The sequence below is a fragment of the Dysidea avara genome, chromosome 12, assembly GCF_963678975.1.
Source record: "Dysidea avara chromosome 12, odDysAvar1.4, whole genome shotgun sequence".
Lineage (NCBI taxonomy): Eukaryota > Metazoa > Porifera > Demospongiae > Dictyoceratida > Dysideidae > Dysidea > Dysidea avara.
The window spans coordinates 23,032,342-23,056,188 of NC_089283.1; the positions used below are offsets into that span (position 1 = coordinate 23,032,342).

Genomic DNA, 23,847 nt, shown 5'->3' on the forward strand with positions numbered 1-23,847 from the left:
TTATACCCAGTGCGGCGACCGCTAATTTTAATACGTAATGTGGTTAAAGTCTCGTGATATTTTAATTCCGTAAACAAACAGTACATCTACTAATTTGTCGTCTCGTGGTTCCGCTTCCGGTTGAATCAGCAGTAGCTGCGAACCATTGTTTGATGGTGTCTTCTTCACATTGTCCATGTGCTGAACACTTCACTGCTGGGGCAGGTTGAAACCTCTCTAAACATGATCCAGATGATGTCAATCCTTCACCTGGTTTACCCAGAACATTCTAGAGGAGTTAAACCACTAAACTGCATGGTAGTTGACAATATGTCTTACTTGTATGTGACTGAATCCTTGCCATAGTGGGCTCCAATTGGAAGGACAAGATGGTGGGATAGTTGATTGGCTGTGTAGTGTCAGTGGGAGAGAATGAACATGACATACGGTGCAACGACTGATGGATGCATTACGATCTGATAACCATGATGCCATTGATACCCTCCCACAGTCAGGGGGTACACTACAGTAAGAGTAATAGGCTTGATCGGTCAGTCTTACACATGAGTCAAGGGTACCCAGATCTTGTGTGACTGTTAGGTCACCAAACATGTATGAATAAAGGCTATAGCCACTCCATAGTACTGAGGTATCTTCTGGGCAGTCTGGGATATCTGGTGACTGACTATGTCGTACTAGAAAGTGCCGAGGTTGTGAGGCAAGTTTTACTCCATCACGTGTATTGGTTTGTACTGTGTGTCTCCTGTCTATGTTGTGAGAACCTTCTGAAGTTCCAGTGGTATCCTTATCTCCCTTGTCATTGTAAAAGTCCACATCATCAGTTTTATCGTCTAAAATAAACCGCAGTAGATTTAGCAAAATTGTTATTTTATACCTTTTCCTCTCATTGATTCTAAGCTGGCATGGAGAGCTTCAACAAAACAATTAAAGATTTAGACTGGAATTCATTTAGCTATACCTTGTAGTTCTAAGCTTCCTGGGTCACCAGGCAAGCCCTGATCACCTTTCTCTCCCATTTCTCCATCAGCACCCATGCTGCCAGCAGGCTGCATAACTCCTGGTTCACCTTTGACCTAAACAACCATAACGTACGCTGTGGGTGAGTGGAGCATGATCCTTACAGTTTGACCCTTCTCTCCTTTTTGACCTTTAACCATAATTCCTTGTGGACCCCTTTCTCCTCTAGTTCCTCTCATCCCCTTGTCTCCCATGATTCCTAGTAGTAGTAGTAGTAGTAGTAGTAGTAGTAGTAATGATATTTCATGCATCATTAAACTAGTTTATGGTCATTCTGACAAAACTGATTGTATGTCCATAACTAAACTTGAGAATGAGGTAGCAATTCAATACTTAAGCATTTTATGGTATGTACAAGTTATTGTTTAGAATGGCGGGCTATGACTATTGAACTTGAGAATTTGGTAAGCTCTAAACAGAGAATGCAATTCTACAGGTTCATGAACTGCTTACAGATATTCATGTATACATGATATACACTTCATAAAAGTGTCACTTCCTTGTTCTAGTTTGCAAAATAAACTATGAATTAATGTCAAACAAGATTCTGTCTTGTGTCTCACTCTACCTTTTATTCCATTAGATCCTTGTATAGTGGATGGGATTCCTGGTTCTCCGGGATCCCCCTTGTTGCCACGCCTCCCTACTAGTCCTGCAGGTCCAGGGGGACCAGCCACACCCACAACGCCTGGTATGCTTGGTCCTGCTGCACCCTTTTCCCCTTGTTCTCCATCATAGCCTTCTTCCCCAGAATCTCCAGGTAAACCTTTTAACAAGTGCATGTAAATTATTATATGAAATATAGTGCAGTATTTATTAAATCCATGTCATGGTGCTAAATTATGGTTTCACTTGTACATGGTAGCAAGATCAAGAAGCAAAGATGTTTGCAAATCGTTGAGTGGCCTGCAGAGTTTCAATCTGGGATTATTTTTTATTTCCTTTAACAGCTTCTGTTTCACCTTATTTGCTATAGTCAGTGTTGGGCAAGTTACTTGTAAAAGTAACTAGTTACATATTACTTGCAACTGAACTATTTAGTTACAGTTACATATTACCCATAAAATAAAGTAACTATAATAGTATTACTTATTATATTACTTTGTGTCCACAGTCTTAAGCTGTCATGTGTGAAACTACCACCTTATCACGTGACATGATTGCGTTTTTGGGCAATGTACAAATCTTGGTTATAAGTAAGAAGCTGGTGAATAAGCTTCATTCAGTAGGCTTCGTTACTTCGTTGTGGCTAGGCGTTACACAGTGGATACTAATGAGATTAGTAACTTTGTTACTTGTAATAATATTACATAATATTAGACTCTTTACAGTGACTATATTACTTAGGTAACGCATTACATTAGTAAGTAAAGTAACTTGAGTTATATTACCTGTTTTTATAGCATATTTCGTTATATTACTTAATTACCACAAAAGTAATAATATTATGTAACGCGTTACTCCCAACACTGGCTATAGCTTAGGTATTCAATTGTCCAAACTTCAGTATTAATCAAAGGCTGCAGCACAAGTTGCTTCATTGCTGGCCACTGTAAAGTACTAATAATAATGATAATGTTCTACCCACATATAAGCATCTTTGTGCTGGAAGAGAAAGAAATGGGACACAAACAAGTCAAAAATAACACATGCATTGCATCTGCTTCGATAAGTAGAAATAATTGTGTTATCATCATAGATTGTACACTTAAGATTACGATGGTCAATCAGATACTTTGATGATAACTCACCTTTGCTAATATAATATGCATGCCACTTTACTTACTGGCTTATTGCAGTGTATATAACCAAGAGTTATGATATAACACATTCTAATAGGTTGGGAGACTTGAAGTTGTAGTGTTAATCACTCAAGACTTATAGCATGGTTTGTGCAGGGGTTTTGAAAGTAATAACTTTTTTGCCAAGATGATTAGTGAAAAACAGCTGGCTGACATATAGCTCTCTGTCACACTAACAAAGTATGTAGCTATCTTACAAGGATTCCACAAATTAGTGATCTCCATATTAATTAATTAATGATGCCACAATATAGAATTTTTTATATCACGATAAGTATCATGATAACGATATACGTTTGCTTTATTGATTCATATTTAGCAAGGCTGATATGTTCACAATTGATATGAATTAGTAACACAAGGAACTTGAAATGAAGTACAAGTGTCTAATAGCTATCATCACAATTGCGATTATCGTGGTATCACTAATGGAAAAGAATTTGGCTACAACAAATCTGGTTCCATGCAGAAAGCCCAGTCTGACAGAAATGAAAGAATCTGTTATTGGATAACTAAAACTATACACATTGAAATCATGTCTGTCAGGCGGTTACTAATCAACGTGGAGTATGTGACTCATCCCATTTCTTCTGTGTTATGACTCTATAACATGACAGTACAGTCTGCTTAAGTATCAACACCATCTGTGTGAACTTCTTAGAATTGTGCATAGCCTATATGTTTGAAACACTTGATTTAATAGTGAAGATAGTCTAAAACCAATGAAGGATGAGATTACTAGAATAAACGTTTATGGGACCAGTTATGTTTTCAGTTTCTACATATTGAGTCCATTGCATACAAGTTAGTTATGTGTGTGCACTTATTGAGTACACTCATAGTACCTAAAGATCCTGGAGGGCCCAGGGCTCCTCTAGGTCCCTGGTCTCCTCTGTCTCCAGGGAAACCAGGTGGGCCAGTAATATTACTTTCAGCACCAGGATCTCCAGTAAGTCCTGTGGCACCAATATCTCCCCCCATACCAATCGGACCTGGATAAACATATGATGATTACCAAATGAGAAAAAAGCTATTTACCGACCTTGTGGTCCAATTTCTCCCTCCGTTCCATTGATGCCATCATCCCCGAGTGGTCCAATGTCTCCTGTGTCACCGATTTCTCCAGTGACGTTGTCGCCTTGTGGTCCACGTGGTCCAGTACCAATGTCTCCTTTAGTGCCATTTGCTCCATCCATACCAGCAGCACCCTCTATACCCTATATATAGTTGTGTCATGTTTACTGTTATTACATACAGTGTTGTGTATACTTTCTGTCCTTTCAAGCCTAGTTCACCTTCATCTCCCATCTCACCCTTCTGTCCTTTCATTCCTTTGATGCCCTTAGCACCAGTGGCCCCCGAATCGCCATCGTCACCTCTTGTACCATTTACTTCTACTGTGGCATCAGGATCTGGTGGATCTCCTTGATTACCACCTTCCCCTCTTGGTCCCACATCGCCTATGTCACCATCAACCTGTGGGCACCGATGATTGCTCACATATATGCATACATGCACACACATATATGGAGACTTCCACACGCACAAACACATAGAGCAAATAATAAAGGCTTTACAGTTGCTATTTACAAGGTCACAACAACCTGGGATACCTGTACACTGAACAGGTACTGGGCATCATGCCAGCAAATGTTCTTAAGGACAGGTCTAGAACTACATTATATGTATACCTCATGGGTGGTGATGGTGTACGCACCCAATTGGACATAGTAACTTAGCTTGGAAAAATACTTCCCAAATTAACACCAAGTCCCTGTTAATACAGCTGGTCACTGAAGTAATGTGATTAAAATTTTCTCATAACAGCAGCTAAACTTGTTTACCAGACCAACAACACCCTAACTGCTTACCGCCACTTCATGTGCACACACACACACACACACACACACACACACACACACACACACACACACACACACACACACACACACACACACACACACACACACACACACACACACACACACACACACACATGCACACAGAGAAACTAAATCCAAAGTACATATGTATTATTTACAGTGACACGAAAAGACCTGCAATCCTTTAGGACCCAACTGGCCCCTGTATCCTCTTAGTCCTCTCAGTCCCCGACCTCCCTGTATGCCTTTCTCTCCAGCAAGAGATGGTCCTTGCTCTCCTGGGGGACCAGGTGGTCCAACCGGCCCTGGAAATCCATCAGAACAATTGTCCATGTTAGTTGCGGTGATATTTGTACCAAGCAGAAAACAACCAACTCCACGTACACCCTTTTCTCCCTTCACACCTTCCTCGCCTAAACAAACATAGAAATGAACAAACCATTCAACATAAGGTGATTATAGTAATAACCTTGCATTCCTTTTTCTCCAATAACTCCACTTATGTTACTTGGCATTCCTGGTGTACCTTTGGGACCACTTGGTCCAGGGATATCCTCTCCTCTTAGCCCCGTGCTTCCCGGAGATCCCTGCTCACCCTTAGCACCTTTAAACACTGCAAAACAATAAGTTTAAATAGCTATCATTTTAGTGCAGAACTTTGATTTTGTTTACCATCAAACCGAGGAATTGCAGGGCCTCCTTTTGGCCCTTGTCGACCATCATCACCCATGTCTCCCTTGTTGCCTTTGCTTCCAGGTAGCCCAGAACTTCCAGTATCACCAGCTGGTCCTGTTTCTCCACGTTCACCACTCTCACCTAAACCAAAAACCACAGCAAACACAATTCCTTAGTACACCTCTGCCACAGTGTTGTAAAAGCAAATGGGGGTTGAACATTCTTGTAAATGTATATTGTATTAGAGTGTATTTCTTAAACACATCATAATCTTGATAGGAATAATAGTGTTTCAGTGATATACTATACATAGATTCCTAGGGTTAAACTGAAACTCCACCTTGGTCTCCTTCCATTCCTGTGTCTCCTTTTGCACCATTTCCATCTTTCCCATCCACTCCTAGCAGACCTGGACTCCCCACAGCTCCCTTGGATCCTGCAACTCCAGCTTCACCTGGCAACCCATTCATTCCATCTGTTCCATTTTCACCAGGAAGGCCATCACTCCCGTTAAATCCTGGCAACCCGATATCTCCTAAATCACCAGCTGAACCCTGCACAAAATATGAATAAAGAGACATCTAAAGATACTCACTTTAACACCCGGCTCTCCTGGTAGTCCTGTTGCCCCTGTTGGTCCAGTGTCACCCTAACCATAGTAGTGTAGGAAACATTTAAATTTATTTTATTGTGCTGTGTCACCGACTTTATCCCCATCTTCTCCAGGGATTCCTGGTATACCGGGTGCTCCTCTTTGCCCCTGTAATGATCTTACAATTATAAATATAAAGCTCTTCACTTACTAGCAGTCCTATTAATCCCATCCTTCCTTCAGGTCCAAGATCACCCTGTAAAACACTCAGCAGTGATTTGATTGTGATTATGGGACTTACCTTGGGGCCAGTCTTTCCTGGACGACCCTGAATGCCTTGGCTGCCAACAGGACCTTGAGTACCCTATGTTAACCAATGAATATTAAGCCTAATACAGATGAGTCTTTACTTGATCTCCTCTGTCACCATCAACACCGTTACTACCTTTAAACCCTTTAGAACCTGTACTTCCCTTGTCTCCACTCATCCCTATTGATCCCTACATAAAAACACAATGAAACCTCATATAGCAAAGACCTCCTTAATATGACCACCTCAGGACCTAATGACACTATTGCTGAGGCTATATCCCACTTGGTCCCATAGGTGGTTTATTTCTGTTATAAAGCATACACAGTCTTGTGTGACCAGACTACATATTTCTCTCTGTTATTGGGTGAGAAAAAAGCAGTCTGGCCACACGAGATGAACTTACAATGGAAAGGTTACTTCGATTAGCTGCTTCAATGGTCAGTATAGCTCTTAGTCCAATCGGTCCCATAAAGCCCTGTACAATTATGTAGTGATGTAATGTCAAGGATTCTATTCTTTACTCGTGGTCCCTGTGGCCCTTCCTCTGATCGAGCTACTCTTCCTTTGTTACCCTAAATACATAATACTTGTGTTATTGTAACAGTACTGTACATTGGTATGTATATACCTTAAAGCCATGTAGTCCCTTCTCTCCTACAGGTCCCTTTGAAGGAGAAACACAAGTTGTCAGTAATGATGGAAACTAATGAAGACACATACTTTTGAGCCAGCAAAATCACTGGGGAAGCCCTGGTAAAAAATGACAACATGTGTTAGACATATGAATAGTGATGGGTCTCCTTACTGGGTCTCCACGTATACCTAATGTTCCTCTATCTCCCTATTGAAATAATATTATTTGGATTGTCAATAAAATTAATTACATTGCACATTGGCACTCACTTGTGGACCTACTGCAACTCCCAGCTGTCCTTTAACACCCTAAAACATTATATAGACAGAACTCATGAACACATTGTATTCAAAGTTAGTGAGCTATTAAATGATGTGAGAAGCAAAAAAAGAAAAGAAACTATTAATCAAGTCTTACCTTTGGACCAATCTGTCCTCGTATTCTCCTCCCTGGCATACCCTGAAATCCCTTTAATCCATCATCAGCCTGTCGGAAATTTACACAATAAGCTATACACTGGAAAAGTACAAAGGTATCAAATGTTATTATAAGTTTAAATATGATGTAGCTGCCATATAGAACACCAGTTTACATGTAAATTTATAGCAAATATACCAACTGCATGTTATTCTATGAATATTCTATAGACTTACGATTTCTCCAGGTAGTCCAAACAAGCCAGGATTACCACTGGGACCAGGAGGTCCCTAACAAACAATACTAGACAATGATAGAACAGTGTGGTGTATGCTCACAATGTCACCACATTGTCCTGGTGTTCCCTGTAAACCTAGTGGCCCCACATCTCCCTAATATGGGCTACAATGTTAACTGGTCATTGTAATAATAGCACTAACCGGGTCTCCTGGATCACCTGGTTCTCCAATAGGACTATCACCCTAGGAGACAGCAGGACATATGATGAAACACTTTGCTTCTTTCGGTGAAAATATTGTGTAGCATTGTGTAATATAATGATATGACTGACATGAGCATCTGCTTCACATATACAGTTGATAATATTCCACACCATCTACAAACCTAGTGTACATGGCTCCAGATTTTGATAAATAAATTGTATTTACCAAGCACCACGAAAAATGCACAATTCATAGTTCCCAAAATTACAAACTAATTAAAGGCACAGAAGTTTGCAGCCAGCTTATCACAAGCCTTAAAACTAAATATAGTTAGATGGTGTGTGTTCAGTGAGTATAATTACTTCCTCTCCTCTATCTCCTGATGGTCCAGCAACAGTACTAGCAATACCCTATATTATTACATCATAATATAAAATGATGCCATAATTTTGATAACTCACCCTGCGACCTCGATCCCCCTTCATCCCTTTTCTGCTAATGCCCTATTATTAGATAATGGAAATAAACATTATTTAACTCTTGCTACAACACACCCAGCTAAAATGTAAGCCATATATGCCTGTTGAAGTTAGTCGAGAGAATATTGTGCTGCTCAAGTTTGACACAAGCTGATGTTCATGAATGCAGCCTAGTAGTTAACCAGAGTAGTAAGTAATTCAAGTGCTTAGTATAGTCAACCGACCCTTTTTCAATATAGGTCTGGAGTGGAAAAGAAGGCTGGCCATGCAAGACTGGTGGTGAATTGTTTACTGTAACTTTTGTTACATAGAAGTTTCATTGTGATAATAGTAAACTTCCTGATGCTGAAATGTGGTGCTAATGTGTGAGGCCAATGAAACGTAACACAAGATAATTGCCTAACACAACAGTGTATTTATACAAATTAAACATACATTAATGCTACAAGCAAATCCTCATGTCAAGTACTGTGAGCCACACGATTATAATCTCAAACTAGGTGAGAAATTGTTACCGAATATTATGTCCAGTGGTGTAGCTAGCCCAGAGGGATTGGTTGGGCACCATTGTATCTTGCATTGTATGCATACAAGCTGCAGCAATCAGCATGCTGCAGGGTCTGAGGGCATGCCCCTCTCCCCCCCCCCCCCCCCCCCCCCCAGGAAAAATTTTCAATTTGGTGGCATTTTGCAGCTAAAATTTGTCGTCTCTAGTAGGACACTAGCTGTACGTATGTTTTGTTTACATAATAATTATTATTAGTTACGTAGCTGTAGGAGGCTTCATATTGCACCTCGTATTGCACAATTTAGCTATAGCTAGCTATGTACGGTGAGTACCTGAGTTGGTAGAGCACTGGAACTGATTGGTTGGGCCTGTGCCCTACCAGTACCCACCTTAGCTATGCCACTGATTATGCCATCCTGGAGGCTGGTGAAAGGTACTATTGGAGTTCGTGACAAGCAAGCAGAGCTCTATAAAGAAGCCAGGCACAAAGTTTGGAGGCTATTACTTTAGTTTTTAAAAAATCGATGCGAGGACTATTTAAACTCAACCACTATGCACACTTGATGCTCCAGCTGTTACTGTAGGTATGTACAGCAAGGAAATATGTTAACTAAGAATTATAGTAACTCTTATTTTTCTATGAGACTGTTTTCACAAATTTCACAAAATTAATACTATTATAAAATCACGACAAATTATATGTAAATTATTAATATTATGGATTTATCACATTTTAACAAGATTGTGAAAATTTTTATATGCCAAGCCTACCATTAGTCTATAGCTGCATATGTACACTTTTTAGTCTAGCAAGTCCGAGAGCAAGTCTGTGTTTGTATAGATAGATACGTATATCAGTGTGTTTGTGTTGCTTGACGTGTGTAGTTTCTGTGTGTATATAGTGTACACGTTAGCTAACTAGTACACTGAAGAGGCTAGCTACAAACATGACTCACACGAGCTCCAGCAGGTCCCAGTACACCCACATCACCTTGATCCCCCTACAGAACACCCATATTAGTAATCTGCATCCTTATTACACAAATCTGCTCACCTTTTCTCCTTTCGTACATGGACAAGTACACGACTCGCACTCTTGCTACAAAAGCAAACAGAGCGGTACAAAATAGCTAGCAATATGAAGAAGAGTTACACTAACGCAGTTGATCTCCTGTAACATCAACAGTAGCGACAACAGCGTGCTCCAACAGATGGACATCTTTGTATTATCTCGGGTGAACTATTTCATTCGTCGATCTCATCTCTCATTTGTGGCTTTTAGATGTAACCGCACATCAAAGCACACGCTGCCACAGATCAAACAAGGCGGTCGCTAACAGGTGTGCTGGAAATTGGTGCTCAATTTTCTTAACAAGCTTGTTTCAGATCGCCTCTAGCTATGAAATATTTGGGGTGAGTTGTACTATCATGATTAATGTCATCTTCAAACTTTTTGTCACGACAACAGCACCACTCGATTAACCACGTTGTGTTTGGCGTGCTGTTACTGCCTCTTTGTGATCGGTACGATTAAGGCGACAGCTCAGGTACGCTGCATTGTGTTTGTAACATCATAAAATATCATTTACTATGTAGACCAATTCATCTTTTGTGGAAGATTGTGAAAACTGCACTGGAATCACAGGAGAGAAGGTTATGTATGTATATTATTAGCACGTGATAGCTATTTTATTATAATACTAGGGTATGCCAGGTGAGCCTGGAGCAGTTGGACCACAAGGGCCTCCAGTGAGTGACCAACCTTTCTTTAAAATTTTATTATATTAACTCTAATTGCAGGGACGACGAGGAAGCAAGGGTGACAAAGGAGACCGTGGACCTCGGGTACACATAAACTGTATTTGTAAATGTTTGCATAATAATAATTGTTGCACATGTAGGGAAATGCTGGTGACAAAGGAGACAAAGGAAGTAAAGGAGAAATGGTTAGCTAACTACTAAGCCATCTGTTAACACCATCACACATCATATTATCACAGGGTATGATGGGTGAACCTGGTCCAATAGGACTGAAGGTAATCATCCTCCGTGTTGATACCATATACTTGTGATGGTCACTGCTATGCAGGGAGACACTGGTCCAATGGGACCACAAGGGATGATGGGAGATAAGGGCTGTAAAGGAGATGTGGTGAGTATAGCAAGGCTTCACGGGGTTGGGTGTCACACCACAAGCCTGGCATGCTTGCTGGTCATGTAATCTAATTTAACCAAATGAAATTCACATGTGATATCATTCCTTACATTAGCTGGAAAGTTTTGTGTAGTTATAGAGTATCAATATTGAGCCATTTGCAAATTAATTGTCACCTGTGAAGCCTTTTCTTCTGAAACTTTTGTCTGCAGCACACATCTCAGAATTTGCCACTGTATAGTTATGTAGTTTGACAACTTTGATTCTTAACTTTTACAGCAGTAGCTATTTCCTGCAAAGATACGTAATTTCATTGGACCTATTCTAAGAAATCTACTAGATAATTTTCACTAACTTACACCACTATCTCTCTGTGTGTGCAGCATGGTAGCTACTCTCGTCATAGCTGTAATGAATAAAGTGGTAACGCATACGTCAGTGAAAGTCTACCCATTATACAAGTGAAAGTCTACCCATTATACCCACATACAGAAAGGGTTGGCACAGGTTTAGCAGATAGTTTTCTTTAAAAATTTCATTACTATTGTGGTATTTGTATATCAATAAACATATGTACATTTTAAAACATTGTTTACAAACTATGCTCTTCAAATATGTACAAAGAAACATACAAGTACATTTATTAATACTTATTGTATTAAAACATCTTACAACTACCTAATGTGTTATAAAATGCATACTTAGCTATATATACTAACTTAGTGGTTATGATACATTGTTCTATTTTCTCTACAGGGTCCAATAGGCAGTGATGGTGATCGAGGTCCTCCAGGAGCCAAAGGTATTAAGGTCAGATAGTACTACTGGATAACTGTTTAACATTGTCAACCTATATACTTGTAGGGTGATAGAGGACCATCCGGTGAAAAGGTGATCACAAAATAGCATTATAACTATCTTTATTGTTTTGCTAACATATCATAGGGAGAACAAGCCATTGGAGTGCCTGGTCTCCAGGGAGACCCAGTGAGTCACTAAATTTATAATTTAGCACACTTGTATGTGTAAATGTATACGTGAACTTTATTGTGGTAAGATTTTATGTTCTTCTGTTGTAGGGAGAGAATGGAGGACCAGGTCCCAAAGGATTTAAGGCATGTTATACACAGATAGTTAGTACCTGTATGTGTCACTGACATTGTAGGGCAGCAAAGGCAGCAAAGGTCGCCCAGGATTTCCAGTAAGACTTGCTTATAAAATAGTGACATATAGCATTATTATGTATTGGTTTCTGTTTGTAGGGCTTTCGTGGCCCCACAGGACCAGTGGTAAGATTGTTTTCATGACGCACTTCACAAGGTTGATGTGTGTTGTATTGGTTTTGTTTAGGGGATAGCTGGACCACAGGGTGATAAGGGAGAAAAAGGTGAAAGAGGAGAAGCAATTGTAGGTCCTCCAGGACCAAGGGTATGGTGTTACAATAATATTAAGGTAATGATATTCAGTTCAACTTTGTAGGGTGATATTGGACCTCGTGGTTTTCCTGGTAGAGGATTGGATGTGGTGAGATTAGGGCCAGGTGAATCATTACAAGTAAGAAGCATGTATTTAGGAACTGGATAATAATTATACTTCCCATACTGAAAATGTGTACACACTGACCTGAGGAGGTTGTAGCATGTTGATATGTAAATAACATGCTGGTCTTCATGTAACACAAAATACATGTGTAATACTCTGGCTTTCTCACAGCTCCGCTTTAGTAGCTGCAACACCTTAGTAACAACTCTCTTATTATTTAAAACTGGGCAGGTCTTTGCCTGTGTATGTACATTACATCACTTCCACTACATCATGCATACATACATGTAATGTAATCAATAGTGTTCTTATAATAACTGTTAAATATCACACATGTAAGTTTAGTAGCTTACTGTCCTAAAATACATGCTTCTGCTTTTACATGACTGTAACCTCAAAAATTCTTTAGTATTGAGGAAGTAATTCCATATGAATATACTAAATTTGTGGTAGGAATCACAAAAAGGAAAATTCTAAGACTTTTTTATAATTCCATTAACTTTGCATACATTAGTGTGGTGCTTGTCATCTAAGTGATACATTCTTTATGGCAATACATTTCAGAAGCATCTGTGTGTCATATTACATTGTGGTATATATACATAGTAATTCAAAGAATGAAATTTGTGTGTGCGTGTGCGTGCGTGTGCGTGCATGTGGTGTAGATATCAGTATGAAACATTATTGTAGGGACCCAAGGGGCAGAAAGGAGGAGCTGGTAGTCGAGGGATGATTGGAGATGGAGGAACTAAAGGTGAAAAGGGTGACAGTGGACGCCCAGGAAGCCCTGGTAATACTGGACCAAGAGGGGAGAAGGGTGACCCAGGACCTCCAGGACCAGAGGTACTATATATGACATATATCAATCACTTAGCACACCCTCATGTATAGGGTGAGCCAGGCATGATGGGTAGACAAGGCTTGAGAGGACTGAAGGTAAAATATTTATAACATTCAACCAATGTGGTATTACTCCATATTAGGGATTTATTGGTCGGTCTGGAGAAAAGGGGCTTAAAGGAGAGCAAGGGATGATGGTATGTGGTGGAGTGTGTGCCAACTTGTGTACATTCTGTTGACCCCACAGGGTGACACAGGTGGTGATGGAGAGAAGGGGGAGGAAGGAGCCCAAGGGGAAAAGGTTTGGGATTAATTTTGGGATTAATGTTGGCCGACATATATCTGCATACTAGAATATTATTGTCTTAATTTGTTTGTTGTGTCATTTCTAGGGTGACAAAGGATCTATGGGTCAACGTGGCATACAGGGGATTCCTGGATCACCTGGTATACCAGGTGCTAATGGGAGGGATGGTCTTCCTGGAACTAATGGACCTCCTGGTGCTACTGGGGACAAAGGAGACATGGGTCCTCAAGGATTAGCAGGGAGAGATGGCAGAGATGGCCTCCCTGGTCTTCCTGGAGTCAAGGGGGAGAAAGGAGATGATGGGGTGAAGGGAGAACAGGGATTGAGGGGCAATACTGGACCATCCGGTAATTATTGTGTTATATGTACCATACAGCATATTGGCTGGTGAATGAAAGTGTTTATTATACTAACACTTTTCCACCCCTATATTATGTGCATAGCTGACAATTTCAACAATTGTATTTCATGCAACTACATTATCAATTTGCCAAATCTTACTATATATGTGACCGGATTTGCGAAAAGGTACCTTTTTCACACACAAAATTTGACCCATTTTTTGAACTTTAAAGCTTCATAACTTTTCGATCATGACATATAATTACTTGAAATTTTCAATGAATGTAGCTAAAGTATCTGGCCACATTTTGATAGTAAGAGCAAGTTAATCAGCATAAGGAGTCAAGTGTTACATCATTTTGTTTGTCCGTATGTCAAATATGTGGAAAAGGTACCTTTTTGCAAATCCGGTCACATATGTAGTGTGCAACAAAACACAGCTAATCACATAAATGGTTTACTAATGTGCCACATGCATCATAAAATAGATCACTTTATAAGATGGGGCTTAGTATGGATGTCGATGTGGGAAAATGTTTTGTGCTCTTGTTTAATACTATTCTGCTCATAGGTCATTGTTGCAGACTACTGCTTGTTGTGCATGTAGTGATTTTCAAAAAAATGTAGTGTTGTGAAAGTATCCTGTGCTTGATGCTACTAACAGATTATTCATAAGTTGCACATCACAATGTTATGTACACTCACAATGGTCACACATACTCCACAGGTGATGATGGCTCTCAGGGAGACAAGGGACAGAAGGGAGAAGCTGGGGAGGATGGATTACCTGGTTTTCCAGGACGCAATCTTATTGGACAGAAAGGTCACAAAGGAGATAAGGGAAGGGTGGGGCTATCAGGAGAGCCAGCTGTGGGTGAAATAGGTAAGACAACCAAAGAGGAATGTTTTTGTATTTGGAGGGTATAACAACTTCTTGACTGTCTTGTGACGATGAAAATTTATGAACTGCGAAGGCAGTGAGTGCTGTGTAGTGTCAGGTATCAATAGCAGATCAAAGTGTATGGAGAGGAGTATGGGCTTATTACGCACCCTATGTATTGTATGTAACTATACTATGTAAATTTGTACAGCAAACAAAAAAATAAATAAATCAAGCCTGCCATGGTGTGTTGGATATCACATTCACACCAAATTCACCAATCATGCTATGCATTCATTACCTGTGCAGGACCTCCTGGTAAAAAGGGAGATGATGGATTGCCAGGACCAAAGGGAGACACTGGTCCTAAAGGTGACAGTGGTCCGACTGGTGACAAGGGATCACAAGGCAATGCTGGCCAGTGTCCATGTGCTGATGGTGACATTGGTCCCCCTGGCCCTAAGGGAGATATTGGACAAACTGGAGCTTCCGGACCAGTTGGTGATAAAGGAGACAGGGGACCACAAGGAAATAGGGGCCTCAGAGGATTACCTGGAAACACAGGACCACCTGGTGAAAAGGTAGTGAAACACTCTAATACAGCAGTCACAATAATATTAGAATGTTAGTACCTCTCTTAATAGACAGGTGGCTATGTTTTTCTAATACTTAAGAATTTTCTTAGACCACATAAACTTAATTCTAAATTGTTAACGACCAGTGATACAAAATTCATTGATGTGGTAAGGAAAATGGTAATGTAGGTATGTGAAGCTAAACAACTATTTGGGTTAATTAATAACTAGCTGTAGTTGACTATAACAATTTTGTTCTGAGTGATATTGTTCCATCTTTAATAACTCAACAGGGTGATAAAGGAGAAAGGGGGCCGATGGGTTTGAAGGGTAATAAAGGAATCAAGGGAGAAGTACGACTACTAGACATCAGTATGAAGGGTCAGAAGGGACAAAAAGGTGATGATGGTCCCCCAGGAGGAGTTGGTGATTCAGGAGAGGCAGGAGAGAAGGGTGAAAAAGGAGCAAAGGGTAGTAATGGTACCATAGGACAGCAAGGTGAAATGGTGAGGACACTAGTATATATGAGGAAATTGTATACTTCAAGGTACTTTTGGGTACTCTGTAGCCGAGCATTGCTATTATACTTCTCAATGCCGTGTGTAATAGTTGGCTAGCATACGTACCTGACATACATTCTGTAGTCTTTGGAAAACTTTGCAACTTTGCAACAGTGAAACCTCAGTTATCTGAGGATTAATTATGATGCAAACAACCAAACCTGAAACGATTGCTTTATTAGAATATTTCATTGTATGTTGGTGTACAAAGTAACAATAATTTTTATAGAGGGTTTGGATACTGCCATTTTACACATTTGAGCTTGAGAATATAGCTTTGTATACTCTTCTTTTCCCAGGGAAGTGCAGGTATTCCCGGTGCAGATGGAGATAAAGGAGAGAAGGGAGACATGTGTGCTGCTGGACCTGTGGGCCCTCCTGGTGCCTCCATCAAAGGTACACACGACGATATCATTATCTCATTTAATGCCATCCAATCATTAGGTGATAAGGGGGAACGTGGCCTCATGGGTCCACCAGGCAATCCTGGTGATGATGGACCTAATGGCACAGCAGGACCACCAGGAATGAAAGGAGCTAAGGGTGAAATGGGAGTGAAAGGAGACACTGGTACGTCCCAAGTTCTTCAATACAGAAACTCCAAACAAAATTATCTTATCTCTCTCTCTCTCCCTATAGGTCCTCCTGGTCCTGATGGACCAATGGGACTCAATGGGACAAAAGGCGAGCTAGGAATGCCCGGACCACAAGGATTTCGAGGGATGCCAGGCCAGAAGGGAGACAGAGGAGATGAAGGGTTGGAAGGATTTAAAGGTGAAAAGGGAGAGCTTGGTCCTCCAGGAGAAACAGGTCGCCAAGGAGACCCTGGACCCCCAGGATCAGCCGGACCCCAAGGACCTATTGGAGAGAAAGGGTTTAAAGGTATGATATAAATATGAGTTTTAGAGTTGATACACTGTTTGCTGTGCTACCCACAACAGGTACACAAGGAATGTCTGGTGAACCAGGCCTCAATGGACTGCCAGGACAGAAGGGTGAACCTGGCTTAAAAGGAGAGGAGGGTATTCGTGGTCTGCGTGGCTTTCCTGGCCCACCTGGTGATAAGGGAGGCAAAGGGGAGCCAGGGATGGGGTTAAGAGGTGACCCAGGATTACCAGCACTCAATGGCACAAAAGGGAACAAAGGTGCAAAAGGAGTGATTGGAGGAAAAGGAGAGAAGGGATCTTCATGTAGCTCAGCAGACATCATGGATGCACTTAACAGCCAGCCTTCTGCTAATACCAAACGATCAGTGTTTACTAAAGAGGAAAGAAATGGAATTGACGGTACACAAACTAAGTTCTGTAGTAATTAAATTTTTAGATCATGTTTAGGAACATCAAGCAATGGTCTGCAGCCTACTGGTCAACTGCTAGTAGTCCATAGTCAAACTAGTGTGGTACCAGATTGTCCAAAAGGCTTACCACATGTCATTAGTGGATACAGTTACCTACAGAGCACACATCCCACACACGGTACTGCTACACAAGATCTAGGCAGCATGGGATCTTGCCTGATGCACTTCACCACTTCAACATGTGCAGGAACTGATTGTGTATCTTACTGGCTAGCAAGCAATGTCACAACCACAAGTTTATCACCAGCTGAAGTACAAAACACTGTTAGCCAATGTAGTGTGTGTCTACTAACATCCAGCATGTTGACATTACACAGTATGAATAACAAATCACCATCATGTCCCCAAGGATGGAGTATTCTGTGGGACGGCTACAGTTTTATCAGTGTGAGTATTCCTCCTGTTTTCTGCAACACTAAAATCCTATACCATTCAATTTACAGCAATCTTCATCTGAGACCATTCAGTCAGGGGTACAGAGTTTATCATCACCTGGCTCTTGTATAAAGAGGTCACAGAGTACATTTGTGAAGTGTAACATATCAGGTATTTGTGAGCCAGTGGCTGAACACACTACACAATGGGTGACCAGTAGAGTAGGGACATACAGTAGGTGTAGTGTGTGTATCAGTATGGTGAATAGTTAACTTTAATGAACAATTATTTGTCATTTATCATATGCCACATATACAGTCAATATATACATATACAGTCAATATATTTATGCAGTATTTAAAAATGTGTTCAGTTAGTTGGTAATGATATTTACCTGCTGTTGTTGTTCTGGTTAGTCTCAAAGAACATGAAGTCCTATATGGAATGGTAGTGTTTGTGAAATAACATGATTTGTGTGTGTGTGTGTGTGTGTGTGTGTGGGGGGGGGGGGGGGGGGGGGGCATGTCTTTTCTGTGTTCATTGCGTATGCATGTAACACGTGTGTGCACACATGTGCACGTGATTACATGTTGTGTGTATTCACAAGACAATTTTTTGGTAACTTACAATAAGGAAGCAGGCACCCAACATCACAGCTTTCATCTTTACATCAAGATCCACTGGAACTATACAAATATATAGTAATCATATTGGTGGACACCATAACAATTATATAACTCACATTGAATCCCAAAGTTATCAGCATCAGTGAAGTACTCTTTAGCTAGACCAGACCATTGTTTGGAGATTTTCCCAACTGGTTGGGTACCATCAGCACTCAGTACCTTATGAGAGTTGATAAGCAGTATTTCAGCACCATGATTGGTGTACTTACTTCAAACTCAATATCAGCACAGAACTGACATGTACAACAAGGACCTTTAATCCTCAACATAACATCTCCATCAGCATTGACAATACTAAACTGAGGCAACCACAGTGACCAACTAAAGAAATGAAAATACAGTTGTTGGGTAGATGTTTTGCTTAGCTGAATTCTGTTGCAGTCTCTCACTTTTGTTTCACGTAGCCGATGACAGTTCCGGGGGGTGACTGAACTTCTAGTTCTTGCAGACAACAGATGCAGCAGCAACTGCTGCATCTCATCGGCCGCTCCATGTGTATCACCTCTGTACCATTGTTGTCAGTGACTGACATGGCAAATGGTCTGCTTGGCCCACAGTATTGACGTAAACAGCAATTAGAGTCTAAACAACATGCAGAGTGAAGTTATTGGTTGCTAAATGTGTCTTACTTTCAGCAGCAAAGTAAACTTGTTGTCCCAAAGCATTTCTTACCCTATACTTGTTCTCTGTTTCAAACCCAGTGATCACTACATGGACAATACAGTAATGCATATACCATGAACACAACCATTTAGCCCAGTAACTACTGTGTGGTAAGGTTGCTTGCTAATAATATGTGGCACTTTACAAGGTGTCAATAAAGGTGGCAAAGAACAAGGTGCTAGTGTAAATTTTTATATGTTATGAACTCTTGCTAATACCTATTGCTGAGCATGTAAAATAATGCAATGAGCAAGGTAAACTGGCTGATTTACCTTACTCCCAACACATACACTTGTACAATATTATTTTCCCACATCAAGGTATGGCCTGTACATGCTTTAAACACATTCCATGCATTTACCACTATACTGTTAACTAGTACAAAGTCTCCATGATATGTAAGGACAACCAACTTCACATTATGACTTCGAGGATTGCATAACAATGTAAAGTGTTGAGCCTTACCATAGAAACACTATGGTAACCAACACATTGCAACACGCGCGCACACAGCTACACCCTCAGCCGCCTGCAGCTACTAAGCTACAATTTCATCAACTACATACATACACACATTATTGTATTGTTTACTGACCCTCTAGTAGCTCAACTTGTTGATGTACGAGCAGCTGCTCGATTTGTGTGAGATATTCCAGTCCAGGTGGGCAGTCGACAGGCGCCTGAGGAGCCGGCATCCACGGAACTTGCTGTTGAACCGCCATGGTAAATTAGAATGCGACAGGAGTCAAGTTTGCAACAAATGAATAGTGCAGTTTCCTTTCTGTCCGCCCCTTTTAGGGTGTGACCTCCGCCTCCGCCTCGCGAATATTTAACTCTGTGCTACAGCACGTGCGTTGTTATGATGTGTTTTAATTAGAAATAAAGGCGAGCAGAGAAATATAAGGATGCCAGTGTGACAAATGGAGACGTCTAGCAGCTCTTCAGATGAAGTAATTTTTAAAACATGGCCTAGCTAAGATTGACATGTCGCTTTCTGTAGGAGACGGTTGCTAATGAGCTGGCTAATGTTCCTTTTGTGGAAATACAAGCGTTGCGGGAGAAAATTGGAGCCAAAAAGTGCGTCAGCTAGTTTGTTAGCTTATCATGTTAGCTAATAACAGGTTGTGACACTTGTTAGATTTGATGCGACTATGATGGGCAAAGTGCAACGCCAGCAACCACGTCCAAAACGGCGGCGTAATAAGCACAGGTTTGTCATTTGTGTCAGCATTAAAGGGCTGCCTTTTGAAGAGAGCAGCAACGTGATTTGTATATTTAGGTACTTAGTTGTTTATTAGACCACTAGAGTTATCTTCAAAGCACCCGCCACCAAGACTGCCTGCCTCTACCAACAAGAAACCAGTTGAGTTGTATGAAATTTTCATGTTTTTAATGTCAGTATGTTGTCAGAAAGGCTCTCGTGATCCTCGGTTTGATCGAAGAACTGGTGCTTTTAATGACAACTTATTCAAGAAATCATTTTCATTCCTTGACGATATGAAACAGAATGAAAGAAAGGTATGATGATAAAGCATTATTCTGGTGTACCTATCTATCATTAGGTCTTAGTTGGGGCTATTAAAAAGGCACATGGCCAGAAGAAAGAGAATTTAACAAGCTTACTAACTAGGATGGTCGGTGTGTGGTACTGAATGTCTTGTATATCATGTTAGTCATTAGGATGATAGAGAGGCTACTGAACAGAAGAGGAAAGAGAAACAAGTTGTTGTACGTGAGCATAATCGTGCTCAGAGGGAGAATGTTAAGAAAGGGAAGAAAGCATTTTATTTTAAATCAGGTAAATGAATATTGATTGTTTGTGTAATCCAGAAAGAAGATATCACAGTAAAACGGCAAGTATGAGTATAATGCTATAAACAGAATTCATGTATGCTACTTACAAAATTCTCGGCTTGTTTTCTAAGTACATTGGAAATATTACTCTATTAATAACCTAGTCACCATACCTGATCACTGCACCTTGATATAGGTTTTATTAATCTTGTAATAATTTATCAATAATATTGGCGTCATAGGAAACAGTACTCAAAAATATAAGAGTACCTCAAATAGAAATTAGCATGATATCATTATGGAAAGGCTAATTGTGAGACTCTGAGGGATATTTTGCTCTCTAACTAGTAAAACACTGTTTTTGTTTCAAAAAACGTGCGTATGTTTGCATATTTGTTTCTCTTTCCGTACCCACATGATTATGCTAATAGCAGCTTGTATGTGAGAAGTGAAGGCTGTAAAAACAGTTGAGAAGATACTTCTGTGTGTAATTTGCAGTTTAAAGTGGTTTGCTAGAGTTATGCTTCCTTAGCAGTGCATAGCAATGTAATTCCTGAATTACAATATAATTCATGAATTGAAAAATATGCTAAATTACGGTATTTACAAATCTATTATCTAGCTGAATTAGCAATAGCATAAATATGAACTAAATTATGTACATGGTTGATATTTAATTGCCTATTTGGTAAGAATGGGATGACATTAACTGTATGGGAGCCTGATTTTTTAGAAACAGCATAACATCAACTTGTTTTTGTCACCGTACATAGTAGATAGTCCGTAGATTTTAACCATTATGGCAGTGCCTTAATTTTAGTGGCTTGGTAGAAATCCGAGTAGTGGTTTCGAGTTTTAGGATAGAATCTTAATTCTTTTATGTTTCACAGGATTGTATCGTGCAGTACAGTAGTACTGTATAGTAGGGATCGTGAAATTTAAAAATATCACCCTGAAAAGTAGCTTTACTTTTCCTTCATGCATGGCAGTAATGATTAGAGCATAGCCAAATGTGCCTTCAGGGCGATTTCAATGAGTTTATAGTGAATTTAAAATATAACCGAATTCTCTAATGACTAAATGACTACTGATGCGTTCAGCCAAGCATTACTAAGGCTTGATTTCTTGATTTCTTTACTGCTCACTGTTCATTATTCCTTATACATGTCTTTTACTTACCATAGTAGACTAGCTGCAATGCTTACATCATTTATGGCTTCTTGTGCTGACTATCGTATTTATAAAAGGAGTCATCCATAATTTCTGTAGTGTTGCTGAGGCTGTTCTCGTACTATTCTTGTTTGTGTGTCAAACTGTTAGGTATCCTGTCACATTTTGCAATGATAAATGTTTCATTGAAAACCACTCTCATTTTTACTACTTCACCAAATCATTTGAAGTGCAATGCAACTATTTAAATAGATAATCTTGTCTTAATGCTAGGCAACTTATGGCAGTTATAGCATCATATGACATCACAAAATATCATAATTATATAATAGTAGTGTTGCATTGAGAACTTGATTGTCATGGTGTGCTATAGTAAACATGTGATCTTAATATACTAGTAGTAGCTCTAGAGTTTGTTACCAAATATTGTACCTAGTTTTGTCTCCAGTATTATGTAGCAATTTGTGCAAGAGTTAAGGTGGGAATTCATAATATCAGATCTATTTCATAATTAGAGTTTGTTTCACTGTAAGAAAGACCTTTATCACACACACAACGTACACACGACACACGCACATACACACGCGCGCACGCACACACAATGGACGTACACACTACACCACACATCTGTGTTAAATACATGCACTGGTGACTTTGTAGAACTGATGTACTAGGACACTTGACTATATATGCAGCACTTGTCATAAAATCTATTACAGTGCTATCGTAGATATCATGATATATGATATCTGAAGATTATCATTGTAACCGGCTAATATAAACGTAATGCACTTCGCCAATTTAGACTAATGGTAGCAGCCATTGTAATCTGTAGTTCTAAGAAGTTAACAAAGTTGGCTTTATTTAGGTCATGCATATGCTCGTGCTGTATGCTTGAGTTCTGCTAGGTTCTCAAATATCACAGATATAAAATGACATCTTGTGCGAAGTGATGATGTCTTGAAATTCTTCCACGAATAAAGCAACCTTCCATATATATGTATAATGGTAAAGAGTTTCAAGTGGTCCAATTGTTATGTGGACCTCTTCAACCTTTGTGTAATGAGATAAGACATAGAAGAAAACATTATGTTGCTCCACCCTGTATGGTATAAATATGGGGAACAAAATATTGACAAGTAGTGAGGGCTAGAAGTGGAAATATTTTGGTGGGGACTGAAATATATTAAATCAGTCCTCCATTGTTTTTCATGCAGACTACAATAGTATATATGGAGGATATTTGGCCATCATCCATCAACTTGCGAATCAGTTGTGCACTCAATTTGGTTGTTGTGAATTGGTTGAGAGTGACTGAAACGCCATAGGCGTGCTATTATGTCCGATCAATTGTTTATAGTGTGTACATTCTGCTGGTAAAACCAACTGTATGTGTAATGTATATACTATCTACAAACTGAGGAACTTAAGATTTGGGATGAGTATTATACGATGGAAGGTAGTAGGCAGAAGCCGCTCATATCTCAAATGCATTATAGTATAAAGTGGACAGACAAATTCATGAATATGTACATTATGTGTACTATCATTTTCGTTTCCGTATTTATATTACACAGCTGTGAAAAAAAGGGTTGAGCTAGTTGAGAAATATCGACAGCTGAAGAAAGAAGGGAATTTTACAAAATACTTAGAGAAGAAACGAGGACGTACTGCAAGAAGGGATCATGTAAAGTTGCCCTTCCGTCGATGGAGTCGTTTTGAAAGCTAACACAACACTTTAATAGTTATATTGTTCACACGACTACTTGTACAATGCTATTATAAATCTTGTGACTGTATATATGGTAGCTATAGCAACAAGCTGTACATATGTTGTG

General features: G+C 39.9%; 4 protein-coding genes across 7 annotated transcripts; 2 read left to right on the plus strand and 2 right to left on the minus strand.

Annotated features, from left to right (window-relative positions):
* Positions 1 to 10: 10 nt before the first annotated feature.
* LOC136241751 (collagen alpha-1(I) chain-like) lies at positions 11 to 10,107 on the minus strand. Its single transcript, XM_066033048.1, has 33 exons — positions 9,923 to 10,107; positions 9,818 to 9,862; positions 9,720 to 9,764; positions 8,238 to 8,279; positions 8,139 to 8,186; positions 7,774 to 7,815; positions 7,672 to 7,725; positions 7,570 to 7,623; positions 7,334 to 7,402; positions 7,186 to 7,224; positions 7,088 to 7,123; positions 7,003 to 7,032; positions 6,911 to 6,946; positions 6,804 to 6,854; positions 6,686 to 6,757; positions 6,380 to 6,469; positions 6,271 to 6,333; positions 6,181 to 6,225; positions 6,084 to 6,137; positions 5,973 to 6,026; positions 5,718 to 5,931; positions 5,375 to 5,518; positions 5,172 to 5,315; positions 4,877 to 5,115; positions 4,089 to 4,295; positions 3,862 to 4,036; positions 3,665 to 3,811; positions 1,586 to 1,783; positions 1,122 to 1,216; positions 959 to 1,073; positions 875 to 910; positions 319 to 830; positions 11 to 268 (listed from the first exon to the last, which is right to left on the minus strand). The coding sequence occupies exons 1-33, from the start codon at positions 9,980 to 9,982 to the stop codon at positions 62 to 64; spliced, it is 3,462 nt and encodes a 1,153-aa protein (XP_065889120.1). The 5' UTR covers positions 9,983 to 10,107; the 3' UTR covers positions 11 to 61.
* LOC136241752 (collagen alpha-1(IV) chain-like) lies at positions 10,016 to 18,131 on the plus strand. 3 transcript variants are annotated; one of them, XM_066033049.1, is made up of 30 exons: positions 10,016 to 10,176; positions 10,232 to 10,310; positions 10,360 to 10,416; positions 10,468 to 10,512; positions 10,564 to 10,608; positions 10,665 to 10,709; positions 10,764 to 10,799; positions 10,853 to 10,915; positions 11,675 to 11,728; positions 11,783 to 11,809; positions 11,864 to 11,905; positions 11,998 to 12,033; positions 12,084 to 12,119; positions 12,181 to 12,207; positions 12,269 to 12,346; positions 12,398 to 12,472; positions 13,151 to 13,303; positions 13,352 to 13,396; positions 13,444 to 13,497; positions 13,548 to 13,601; positions 13,693 to 13,954; positions 14,677 to 14,832; positions 15,139 to 15,410; positions 15,698 to 15,910; positions 16,264 to 16,360; positions 16,409 to 16,534; positions 16,604 to 16,846; positions 16,906 to 17,250; positions 17,299 to 17,708; positions 17,765 to 18,131. In XM_066033049.1, exons 1-30 carry the CDS (start codon positions 10,163 to 10,165, stop codon positions 17,966 to 17,968), a joined length of 3,393 nt encoding a protein of 1,130 aa, XP_065889121.1. In that variant the 5' UTR covers positions 10,016 to 10,162; the 3' UTR covers positions 17,969 to 18,131. The 3 variants fall into 3 exon arrangements, with proteins under 3 accessions (XP_065889121.1, XP_065889122.1, XP_065889123.1); XM_066033050.1 differs by lacking the exons at positions 10,016 to 10,176; positions 10,232 to 10,310 and having other exon boundaries at positions 10,374 to 10,421; XM_066033051.1 differs by lacking the exons at positions 10,016 to 10,176; positions 10,232 to 10,310; positions 10,360 to 10,416; positions 10,468 to 10,512; positions 10,564 to 10,608 and having other exon boundaries at positions 10,670 to 10,709; positions 11,675 to 11,720.
* On the minus strand, positions 17,965 to 19,891 carry LOC136241772 (phospholipid scramblase 2-like). Its single transcript, XM_066033079.1, has 7 exons — positions 19,641 to 19,891; positions 19,012 to 19,089; positions 18,772 to 18,964; positions 18,592 to 18,703; positions 18,439 to 18,541; positions 18,324 to 18,382; positions 17,965 to 18,131 (listed from the first exon to the last, which is right to left on the minus strand). The coding sequence occupies exons 1-7, from the start codon at positions 19,765 to 19,767 to the stop codon at positions 18,087 to 18,089; spliced, it is 717 nt and encodes a 238-aa protein (XP_065889151.1). The 5' UTR covers positions 19,768 to 19,891; the 3' UTR covers positions 17,965 to 18,086.
* On the plus strand, positions 19,847 to 23,817 carry LOC136241773 (ribosomal RNA processing protein 36 homolog). 2 transcript variants are annotated; one of them, XM_066033080.1, is made up of 8 exons: positions 19,847 to 19,995; positions 20,046 to 20,122; positions 20,184 to 20,255; positions 20,344 to 20,407; positions 20,456 to 20,563; positions 20,608 to 20,679; positions 20,726 to 20,843; positions 23,587 to 23,817. In XM_066033080.1, exons 1-8 carry the CDS (start codon positions 19,966 to 19,968, stop codon positions 23,736 to 23,738), a joined length of 693 nt encoding a protein of 230 aa, XP_065889152.1. In that variant the 5' UTR covers positions 19,847 to 19,965; the 3' UTR covers positions 23,739 to 23,817. The 2 variants fall into 2 exon arrangements, with proteins under 2 accessions (XP_065889152.1, XP_065889153.1); XM_066033081.1 differs by having other exon boundaries at positions 19,959 to 19,995; positions 20,167 to 20,255.
* Positions 23,818 to 23,847: the final 30 nt, after the last annotated feature.